The sequence below is a fragment of the Stegastes partitus genome, unplaced genomic scaffold (assembly GCF_000690725.1).
Source record: "Stegastes partitus isolate 25-593 unplaced genomic scaffold, Stegastes_partitus-1.0.2 Scaffold255, whole genome shotgun sequence".
NCBI lineage: Eukaryota > Metazoa > Chordata > Actinopteri > Pomacentridae > Stegastes > Stegastes partitus.
Genome location: NW_007577986.1, coordinates 240,063 through 252,538, shown reverse-complemented (window position 1 = coordinate 252,538; position 12,476 = coordinate 240,063). Strand labels below are relative to the sequence as shown.

Here is a 12,476-nt window from a genome sequence, read left to right as displayed (position 1 = left end):
GTTATCTACATTACATTTATTTGGTCACATGGGCATCAGGAGACTGCAACTTCAACTGTAAAAGTTTTCTAGACATACGGTATTTACAAAGTTAAATGAAGCCAACTTAAATGTTATAGTTAACCACCACCAAAACCAATGTATGGCCAAGCTGCAGTGATCACACTGAGAAGCTCAATGAATGTCCTCCTGACCGTTAATGAAACTCATACGCTGTATTAAGCTACATTGTTCGGTTGTTAGCATACTTCCTCAATCATTGTGAATGTAGTCGCTCATTTATGGAACAAAAATGACAATAATACAGATTATAATGACCGTCAGTATACTTCTTACTACTGACAGAATAAATATGCAGTAATTTCAAAGCAGATTCAACTATTGTAGGAATCTTTGTCAAGATAAATCAGTTGTTGATTGCACATTATTTGCAGTTCACTGCCTTCTGGTTTAAGTTTAGTTAACTTTTTAAAATGCTACTTCAGTGAATTAAATTTTAACGCAACAGGTAAACTGATATCGAAGTTTATTTTTTACTTGAAATATGCTTTTTTATATTGAGTCTGATGTGCTTTTTTGGCCTCCTCTAGTTTCTGTCCGTCATTGTGTCTTTGCAAAGGCGATTGAAGTTGTTTCACCATGTCATTGTGGTCTTCGAAGAACATCCTCACCTATGAAGGAGACAAGAGGGAACAGATGGTCGTTTTCCGTTGCTCTGGCTGTTTGCCACCATTTCTGCTCTGTGAGGATACATACCTGGTCCAGCTGTTTCTCTGTGTCATTCATATCCACATCTCCCTCGCCTTCAAAACTCCCACCTGTTGTTTCATAGAGGTTCAGGGTCACCATCTTAATCTGACCCAGTTTGAGTGTTTTCTTTGCTGTCGTCTCCTGAATGTGGTTCCACCTCCTTTCCTGTATGAAGAGAGGACAACTAAACTTCAGTCAGAGGCTCTTTAAGCCACATTTGTTCTAGTCTTAGCTCTGATGCTGGACTTAGACCCAGGGTGATGTCTGGTACCCATGTTAGAGCTTCAGAGCGAGTCCTCTCTAGCTTGGTCTGGAGTTGGGAGAACCGGTTGTTCTGCTGCAGCCGTAGCAAGTTGTGCTGGTCCTCCAGAGTCAGCAGCACTTTTCTCTGCTGGTCGATCTGCTCCTGCGCCTTATTCTCCCTCTGAGAGAGCTGCTGTCTGACGTGGAGAAGACTCTCCAAATGACCCATGAGCGCCTCGACATGTTCAAACTGTAACACAGAATCACACACACACACACTTTAAGGGTGTAGCCCCAAAAATAACGTCACCATCTACTCCAAACATGTCAGAGTTTTTGGAAGAGGTGAGTCATCTTGCCTGAAACAAAGACCAATCCTTGTCACATCATTATTAGTACAATTACTGCACTTTTCTGATATAAAACATTAACCTACAGCGAGAAAGAGCAAGACATTTTTTTAAAACAGCGATGTGTATATAGGTCATGAGTGTGGCTACTGTTTAGGCCATCATCAAGAGGCAAGATTAGACAGCATTTAGGACAGCCTACCATTACAACAGAACAATTTTCATCAGCCAAAATAAGCTTAAGCTTATTTCTATGACTCCTGTATCATTAATAAATTCACATTTTTTTCCATGTTATGCCATGTAAAAGATATAAAAACTTGCCGTACCTCAGTTATTTTGCACACCTGCTCCATGAATTGCCTGTACACAGAGTGTCTGTGCACCTGACGCTGTCGCTTTTGTTTTCTCTCACTCACTTCAGCACACTCCTCCTTTAGCTTCGTCATCTCTGCCTCCTTCTGAAGCACCTCTTTCCTGTCCCTCTCTGCTTTCTTGGCAGTTTTATCAGGATCTTCATCCTAGGTGGAGATGGAGGGCTTTAGTTAGTTTGCTGTTGCAGTCGAAAACGGGAGTCGTTGTGAAAATTGCCTCTCATTGTACCTTGAGAAACACGTCAAAGCTTAAGTGTAACTTCTGCGTTTCCTTAATGTTCTTGTGCAGCTCCTCTATGCGCTGTTCCAAATTCTCCAACACCTGCAAGTAATAACAACACACATATATATATATATATATATAAAGAGCTGATAAAAAAATGTTTTGTTGTAAAGTAAACTTCTCAACAGTATGTATAAGCAGAGCTGAACTGCTTGGTCAATACACTGATCAGTCAACACAAAATTAATCAGTTAACTATTTGATAATTATGCAAGTTTCTTGCAAAAAGATCTGGGGCCTTTCCTTGAAATAATTTTAGTAGTTTCCATTTATTATTAATAATTTTGAGGTTTGGGCTATTGATTTAATATTGTGATGGTGTCACTTTTGGCACAGGCAAACTGTGATGTGAATTTTTATAAATCAAACAATGAATTGATTCATCAAGAAAATAATCAGAACAACCTATTCGATAATAAAATAGTTATTTGTTTAAAATGAGCTCCACCTCAACCAGCTACAGTAAAATGCTGTTTACACGAGTAATCTAAAAATGTCATGTATTAACTCAGCACTTCACTTTGAACACCACAATCATTCTGGGCCTGTGCTCTCAAACAACCTCAGTCTTTGTTGGCATGGATTTCACAAATTCTGGGAAATGTTCCTTTGACTTTCTGCTCCATGTTGACATGATTACATTACGTCATTTCTGCTTATTTGTCAGCTGCACGTTCATGCTGAGAATCTCCTGATCTACCACATCTCAAATGGATTCAGATCAGGTTACACTGGAGGCCACTGAAACACAACAATCTCATTATCATGCTTGTGAAATCAGTTTGAGATGACTTTTGCTTTGAAACGTGATGCACTGTCATGTTGGAAGTGATCAATAGAAGATGGGTAAATTGTTGAAGCATAAGATCAGCAACAGTACTCAGATATACAGTGACAAATCATGACTGACTGGTATGAAGGAAAGAAAACATTTTCCACATCATTACACAACCAGCAGCAGCCCCGACTGTTGACATAAGGCAGGCTGGGTCTGTGGATACTGCTGAAGCCACAATCTGCCTCAAGGTTCAACATGTTCTTAATTCTCTGATGCTTTCCTGCTCACTTGTAAGTGGATTTCTGAGTTAACTTTCTCTGCTTCCCTTTGACCTCTCTCATTAACTTAATTAAGTTGTTTTCGTCCGAACTACAGCTGCTCACAGGACGTTTTTGTTTTTAGCACCATTCTAAGCAAATAGTGTAAATCCCAGAAGATCAGTAGTTTCAGAAACACTCTAACCGGCCCGTCTGGCACCAACAGTCATGACACATTCAAAGTCACTGACATCATGTTTTTCCCAATTTTCATGTTTGATGTGAACATCAATGGAATGTATCTGCATGATTTTAGGCACTGCTGCCACATGATTAGATGATTGGATAATTGCATGAATGATGCATATTAATGTTCCTCATAAAGTGTCCATGTGACAGTTCATCAGTAACAGAGACCAGTGTGAGTGCTTTTAATTTAAAGAATTTAAATACATTTTCTCATGCTGACGTTGTTCTGCTTCTGGCAAAAACACTACAGTGAAACAAACATTGTTTTTCATGATAAAAAGATGTTTTTCATGCACGTCAGTTTTAAGAATTTGGAATATTTTTCAGACCTGTTAAAAGAAAACATCCAAAATACACATTTAGGTGTTCGTTTTAATACATTTTTGACATTTCTGCAAATTAGGTCAGATTTAATAGAACTCATTAATATATATTTTTTAGTGTTCATAAAAAAAACACCAAACTGAACATAAAATTTCAGAAAATTTGAAATACAAAAAATAATTGCCTTAATGTAAATAAATATTTGAGGAGGGGATATCTATTAAGTTTTTACAATAAAAAATAGTTCCTAACTAAAGGAACAGGAATTTTCGCAGGTTCTAAGCCAGAAATTTTACTTCAGCAGCACTTACAAACACCTAGTGACATTTTATTTTATTTTTATTATTATTATTACTATTATTATTATTATTATCATTATCATTATTATCATCATCATCATCATTATTGTCTTATTCTAAAGATTTTCCAAAGGGATTTGTTCGTATATCACTTATAGCCTGATTTATAAAACATTTTATTTCTTAATATGTGATGAAAATTGTATTTTATTGGCAATGTTTTCTGTTTTATGGAGTGATCAAAAGAGAAATCCAAAATCTCTGTAAAAAACCTAAAGAGTAATATGTCAACCAAATGAAAGGCTTTATCAAATTTCAGATTTTTGTTCTGGGAATTCATCAAAAAGGCATTTTAAGCTAATATCTTATTTGGAAATTTAAATTTAAATTGTTATACAAAAAATAAAAATAAAAAGTAAAATACTTGCATAATTGTGACTAATCAACTGGGAAACCTCTGGCTCCTCCTAAACCCGTCCACTGCTGCTCCTCCCACTCCCCCTCTGCTCAATCTCTACCTGCCAGCTGTTCCCGCCACTGCATAGGCTCCACCCTCATGCACTCAGCCTGCACCACCTGTCAACCAATCAGATTGCTCACCTGTTCACCCCGCCACACACCTGGGACTCGCCCACTCACCACACTCTGTATATATACTAGCCACTTGACTGCTCTGATCGTTGTTGCCAGATCGTGATTGGTGCTCTTGCCTGTTGTTTGAATTACCTGTTCTGGATTTTAACCCCTGCCGTCTTGTATCTGTCTGATGATTTTGTGCAGTGTATGTAAGTATGCAACACATACGAAAATCCAAGATATATTCTGGAAGTAATATAAATTGCATATGTTGTGTTGACAATATTAACATAATTTTAGGAAGTGATATGAACACACTGAGTATATAAATAGAGTAGGTTATGGGTAAAAGAAGTGTGTTAGATAAATGACGATATAAAGATAAAAGGGGAAATGACAGTATGAACAATATAGAGCATGAACCGTGGATAAGAGGGGCAAGATATAACATATGCATTGTGATTTATTCTTTAAAAATTCCTACTGTTGATGTCCATTAACATATTCAATGCACGTCTTCATAATCGAGTGATTTCACATTGTGATGTTGGCACTTGAGGCGAAGTGAGGTTTCTGAGCGCTTGTCTTCCATTGAGACAGAGTTATCGCGAGAAGTAACGTTAACAAGCTGCGAGACATCGCGACAACAACAAAAAAACAAAACAAAAAAATAAAACAGCGATTTGAATCCGCACCTGTTTGCGCTCCTCGTACTTGGCTCTGAGCTCTTCAGTCTCTCTTTCTTTACTCTGTAGTTCAAAGAGGACACAGCTCCAGTCTCGTCCTCCTGCCACCCCGACACTCAGCAGCCTGTTACCGTAGTACAAACTTATTAGCATTGATCGACCAGATTGACTTTGGCTGAGCTTCACACGCGCCAACAGAGGAAACAAATCCGCAGAAACTCACTCTGAAAGCGGCTCCCCACGCGTGGACTCCCAGCTCATGACTCTTTGTTGTCTTTGGTGATTTTCTGGTACAATTTCCTCCAGTTTTATTCCTCCGTTTAGTTAATACAAGTTCTCCAGGTTTCTAACAGAGCGCCTCCCGCGTGCCTTCTCATCGTTTCTATGGCAACACATACCCGGAACTTTTAAAGGCGTAATCCGACGTTTCATCTCGAAGGAAAAACACATCAAGACAGTTAAAAACAAGATTTAATTCACTCAGAACGGAAAACATCGGGTAAATAATCATTTATTAGGTTTTATAATGATAAAATAATAATCTTAAATTGTTAATTTAATTAAAAAATACAAGTTATTATTATTATTATTATCATTATTAATAATAATAATAATGATGATGATGATGATGATGATAATAATAATAATAACAATAATAGATAATCAGTTTTATTAGGTTTAGGTTTAAGTTTAATCAGTAACTGGAATTATAACCCCCTCTAAATGCTTCCAAAATTGGTCCAATAGCCAAGCTCTTAAAATATATCGATTTTACCTGGAAACAGATTTAGAAATATGAATTTGTAGATGGAAAATAAAATGAAAAAATTTTTGATTCGAATATCATTTAAGACAGTGCTGCATGGTGGCTCGGTGGAAGGTCAAGAAGGTCTCCGGTTCGCATCCTGGTGAGGACACTGGGATCTTTCTGCATGGAGTTTGCATCTTCTCCCCGTGCAGCGTGGGTTCTCTCCGGGTTCTCCGGCTTCCTCCCGCACAGTCCAAAAACATGTTGAGGTTAATTGGTGATTCTAAATTGTCTGTAGGTGTGAATGTGAGTGTGCTTGGTTGTCTGTCTCTAAGTGTAGCCCTGTGATAGACTGGTGACCTGTCCAGGGTGTCCCCTGCCTTCACCCTAAGTCAGCTGGGATAGACTCCAGCCTACCGCGACCCTAGTGAGGATTAAGCGGCGTATAGATAATGGATGGATGGATGGATGAATGAATGAATGAATCATTCAAGAAATGTAGCTTAGATCACACAAAAAATGCTGTTAATGAACTAGTTCAAAAAGCACAGGTTTGTTGTGGTTGACTGTTTGTGACAATGCTTTGTATATTGTCCTACACCTTTTGTATAAAATAACTTTACGAATCCTTAAGGGCGTTTTTGTGCCCAATATTGCTCAGAAAAATTACAATGACACAAGAATGAATGCTGTGCATAATAGAATAGCAACAAGACAAGCACAATACTATGTGTCTGTAGATCATCTGTGGCTTTGGAAGAAAGACAGCTCCTGTTTGAACAAAATCCTGACATGTACATGCAGTTCTAAATCATGGTACTACAAGAAGAAACACAGCTCAGCCTACAGGGAACCTTTACTTTGTGTGTGACCATGCAGGGGTCCCATTGTCTCACAATCCGTCTGTGTACACCACCTACGTGATTAAAAACAACTGAAAATGTGTGCACAGCGTGGAACTCAGTGATGTGACCTCTGAGATGTGAGTTCCAGACATCTGATTGACAGGTGTTACCACAGGGAGATGTGTGATTTTTTCACTTTGAGCATAAAAATCACACTTAATATCACACCCTTCAGTGCTGACTCTCTGACGGCGCTGTGCAGCGCACGCTAGCACGCGCCTACACACCATGGTCCTCACCATGTAGCAGGCTGACAGACACAGGCACACATGATGACACTCTGCTGTAAACATGTCAGAAACAAGATCAGGTGTGTGAAGTTGTTCGGGCTACTTCAGATTGAAAGATGTAAGCCTGATTTGTGGAGTCTTGCAGGTTGCTTACATACTGAGACAACTCCTCTTATCTGTCATTAGAAACTCATGCGTTGCAGTCAGACATCATCATTTTGCCAATCTGATGATACCTAAAATGTAGAAATAGGATGAGAAAGGCGTGGCATTCAACTAGCAGCCTTAACTGCATTTTAGATCGCTAGGCCACAAGTGTGACAACATACTAACTGATTTTTATTAATGGCATTATTGTGTGTCCATGTACACATTTGATCTTCATTTTGAACTGTACATTTTTAAGGATTTTTGTTTTTACATTAAAAACCCAGTGAACTTCTTGTTATAAACATGTTTCCTTGACAAGTGTATTTGTGCTCTTTCTCTAATGTAAGTCGTCTTTGCTTTGACATTTTGTAATCTAATGCGATGGGATTTACACATTTTAGGTGTCTTAATATTTACTGGGCCTACTGTAAGAATAGTCTGGCAAGAATATGATTTCAACAACCTTGAAGCTATTTGACAGGAAGCAAAAGCAGGATGTAGATGTTCTGCATAACACTTCTTAGGGGCCCTGAGCATATTTTCTCAAGCAGCTTTTTACTCTCAGTCAAACATTAACTCTCTACTTTCTGCTAAAATGGGAAGAAATTAGGTTCTTTGACATGAGGGAGGTCTGGCCACTTCCATGTAACAATTAGAATCTGATTAGTGGATCAGTTTGATCAGACCACACCTGCACAATCTGGAGGAAGCCAAATGTGAGCGTTAATTAACTCTAATAATGATAACATGAGATGCATTTTCTCTTTGACATTTTCATATTTAGTCATACATATCCAACCTTGTCAACTGCTGTAGGAGAAATACCCTAAATTTGAATACATTTTTTCATAGCCTTTAAATTGTAATTATAGATAGCAACATTTTAACTTTGCACATTTATCTGGGGCACTGTGGGACAGATTTCACTAATAAAGATGTATTTCTGGGTAATCCATATATATAAACTGGTTGTATAGTCCCAAAGGATACATCTTTATAAAGAACTGATCTTGATGAGTTATGACGTTAATTCTTTAAATGAAAACTGCAATGATCTCAATAATTACATTCAAACTTTAAAGCAGTAGTTAAATGAACCTGATGTTGTTTTAGTGGCAAAATAAACTTGAATCTCATCTTTTCACTGTCAGATGATGAATGCTTCCTTTCTTCCTGAGCATTCATGACTTATTTCATGCCTCAAATATGTTCAAAGATGTGTTATCACCTTTAGTAAGTGCCATTAAGAGTGAAATGGTCCTGATTTGACATTTCATGTTCATACTAGTGGCACGGTGCCACATGATGACAGAAGAAGGTGGCATTAACAGACTTAATGGAAATGCTGTGTGCTGTTATTTTTGCATAATAATAGCCAGGTGTGGCAAAGCTGGCGACACCGACGGTGACAGCAGCAGCACCAGAAAAACGCATCTGATGTAAATGTGTGTCAGGCGTACACACACGCACACAATCGGCTGAGAAAACGAGAGGGGAGAGAAGGAAAAGGCATGACCGAAAGGCAGTGAAGGGGAAAAACAACAACACAGATAGCTGCAGGCAGAGATGCTGCTCGATCCATTTTTAATGAATGGGCCGCTTGCTGCACACACACAAAGTACTTTCTTAATACTAATGGAAAGATGCTATTATAATAAAAGCATGTTGTGTCAGGTGATGGTACAGTGTGAGGCGGTGGAGATAGAGGTATCACACCCGTGTAAACACCAGCAGACCTTTTAACAGCTGAGGAGGACGAGGAGAAGAAGACGAAGAGGTCAGAATCTGTTAGACACAAAGCCCACGAGGACAATAAAGATACAGGTAGCTCTGTCCATTAAGCCTAATGTTATCCATTCTCCCTGGTAAATGTCTTCTTAAGTTGCATCAATATCGTGTTATTTCACTGCCTCACAAAAGTTAAATTAGCAGTTCAAATATCCAAATCCAAAATGTTTTTTTTTAATTTTGGGGGGGGGGGGTTACTGCTATTCGATACCATTTTTCACACTTTTGTGCTTTATTGAACCTAATGTATTGGTAAATAAGGGAAAAGAGACCCTGAAGAGATGAAGAAAAACAGCAACTAAAGAATGCCTTGTTGGTAAGGAACAGTACGTGATGAAGCAAGAGTATGTAATAAATTATTGTTTTAAGGATTATAAGATGATATTGAGGAAACTGGAATCACATCAGTTAATCAGAGATTAATCAGATATATCTGCAATTCAAGTTTCTATCTGGCCCAGTTTTTGTTTTTTTGTTACAAGCTTCTTTAATTGCTTTCTATTTCCTTTTAACTTCACTTAACTTAGGTTTAATTTTATCTCTTGCATTTGTCATCTTCCTGCATTCCCTGCATCACCTGTGCAATAGTAGTCAATATGTTTTCTTTTGTATGTGCCTCTAGCTTTTGTGAGAAAATAAAATTAAGCCACATGTTCACATATGTTTCATAAGCATGTAAAAATATGTAATTGCATAGTAAATAATCAGAAGGTGGAAAATCTAATAAAGGAAGGTCCACATGTCTTAACAAGTGAACTGTCATAAACGGCTCTGATAAGAGAGGTTTTTTTCTTTGTGAGCTCCATGTGCGTCACTCCACCTGCTTGTAAGATACTGTATTAGGGCCACAAGATAAGCACAACAGATATCCATCCATCCATTATCTATACACCGCTTAATCCTCACTAGGGTCGCTGGGGGCTGGAGTCTATCCCAGCTGACTTAAGATGAAGGCAGGAGACACCCTGGACAGGTCACCAGTCTATCGCAGGGCTACACTTAGAGACAGACAACCAAGCACACTCACATTCACACCTACGGACAATTTAGAATCAACTAACCTCAACATGTTTTTGGACTGTGCGAGGAAGTCGGAGAGAACCCACGCTGCACTGGGAGAACATGCAACCTCCACGCAGAAAGATCCTGGTGCCCCCACCTGGATGTGAACCGGTGACCTTCTTGCTGCGAGGCAACAGTGCTAACCACAGCTCCACCTTGCAGCCCACAACAGATATATTAAGAGTTGTTGTTGTTTTTTTAACACAACCATACACAGAATGTGAGCATTGAAGAGCTGACAAGAAGAGAGACAGTCAGATGCAATACCTCACACAGGCTGATCAGAGAGATTCATGTGGTAGATATTTGAACTGTATTTATGAAAATAACAACTTCTACGCCTCAGTGGCTCTCGAGAACAGCTCAGTAAACAGACAAGTGGACTCTGACTCTGCTCATTTCCTTCTTCTCAAGTGTGCTAAAATAATTGAGAATCATTCAGTGAATGTGGCTGTCAGAAAATACTCCACAGCACTTTCCATCACTTGTTGGATGGTCTTTGTGCTCCTTGCACTCACTTTTTCCAACCACTTTGTGTATTCATGGTTCTGCTGTATTTTCTGGTGTGTGATCTTTTGCCCGTTTCCTGGATGTTCCTCGTGAGTCTTGCCTGTGTGTTGAGATTTTTGCCTCTTCCAGCTTTTTACCCTTTTTGCAAGCTCCATGTGTGTTACTCCAAGCCTATGATGTTCAAGCTTTGGATTATACTTTACCTGCCTCCTGAGTTTGCTTCCTCTCCCCTGAATTGTCACCTTCAAATGTTACATCCCGTGACTGTGAAACAAGTATGTTGTATGATCTTAGAATCTGATACAAAACATATATAGTGTCTAAATAAACATGTAAATTGTAATTGACATTTCTAAGATGTAAAAACTTTCCCTGACCGGCTACCTACCCAATTATTAGCATTTCAACACACACACAAGTAACATTTTTTATTCTTATATGGAAAAAGTGAGCAATTTCTTGTGTTTGTCGGGCTTCAGGTTTGTGTTGTTGACACCAGCTTATATTAGAATTGGTCTTGGATCATAAATACCTGAAGCAGACCATAGTTTTTTTGTTTTCTGTTGTGTTTTATTACAGCGAGTGTGACTATTTCTGAACATTGGCTCGATGATGTGATTTTTTTATAAGCGTCTATGAACGAGCTTTCCTCGCTATTTTTAAAGTTTTATAGAGTTCGTGACCAATGCGTCCTCTTCATATAGACCGTCGGGCTGCTTTGAAGCCCTGCCAGTTGCTTCATGTTGCTTCCAAAACTTTTTCTAAAAACATTGTTTTGCTTGTGTCTGCTTCCTATAAAAGCTGTATTTTAGGATGTATAGTTTAATTCTGCTTTTGCTCTCACGCCCGTGTTTAAATTAGTGCAAAACTACCAAAGAAAGACAGTAGAATCATCAGTCCTGTAACCGGTGAAAGCCTGTACTCTCACTGTACACACACACACACACACACTTGAGTAGGCAGGTGACAAACATTTATACATTCATAATTAAAGGTCAACAGTGTGGTGCAAACAGATATTGAGAGGAAGTCTGTGTTTATGCTAATGCCTTGTCAGACAGAGAGGCCGGGGACTCTCTGACACCATCTATTAGTAATGAGACACGATCACAGAAATGCACTGAGGACGAACCAAACAATGCAGCTCCTGGCAAACAATGGGACCTGACAGCCGGCTGAGTGAGTGCTCCGAAATCAGGCCCCGTGTGCAATCAGTGTTCGGAGGCAGAGGGGCCGCGCGAATGCATTTGTTTGTTTATTGATGTTTGTGTTTTGTGTTTGTCTCACAGCAGTGGTCTTGTCTGGCCTGTTTGCAAACACGTTTGTACACGAGTGGCAACAAGCCTCCAGGAATGTGCGGGCAACCGAGACGGAGAGGAGAGAGAGGGAGAGAGAGAGAGAGGGAGAGGGAGAGAGAGGGAAGCCTGGCAGGAGATGCTGAGGCAAGTACACTCTCTGGATACAACAGTGTGTGTTGTTTAATTCTGTTTTACAGATTCTGCAATAATTGGAGCTGGGGCATCTTTTAATGTAATCAGATGAGACAGTGGGTCAGAACAATTTGCCACATATTTCTGTCACACAGTATTTGGCTTTTTGGGGGTTATTTTATTTATTTAGTTTCTGTCAAATCAATTTCACATCGTTTGTTATTTGATATATTGTTGTGATAAAAATATCAACTGTGGCTGCATTAAGGCCATTAAAATAAAACAAAAGAAGAATATTTGTATTTCCCCACCAGGGCTTTACTCCAGACGCTGAGGACAAACATTTCCTTTAAATAATAATTTTTAAAAATTAAAATAATTAGAGCATTTCTTAATGAGGTTTGGTCTGAATTTCTGAGAGGGATGTGCATCGCGAGACTCATGACCGGAGTATTTTTAAACATCTGTGGCGCTGGCCTTGGCA

The 12,476-nt window shown here is 38.9% G+C and overlaps 1 protein-coding gene across 1 annotated transcript; it reads right to left on the bottom strand.

The window, feature by feature from the left end:
• Positions 1 to 533: 533 nt before the first annotated feature.
• On the bottom strand, positions 534 to 11,164 carry cfap73 (cilia and flagella associated protein 73). Its single transcript, XM_008282065.1, has 7 exons — positions 11,095 to 11,164; positions 5,179 to 5,267; positions 1,947 to 2,039; positions 1,673 to 1,864; positions 1,022 to 1,243; positions 757 to 915; positions 534 to 671 (listed from the first exon to the last, which is right to left on the bottom strand). Exons 1-7 carry the CDS (start codon positions 11,162 to 11,164, stop codon positions 534 to 536), a joined length of 963 nt encoding a protein of 320 aa, XP_008280287.1.
• Between the last annotated feature and the right edge of the window lie 1,312 nt (positions 11,165 to 12,476).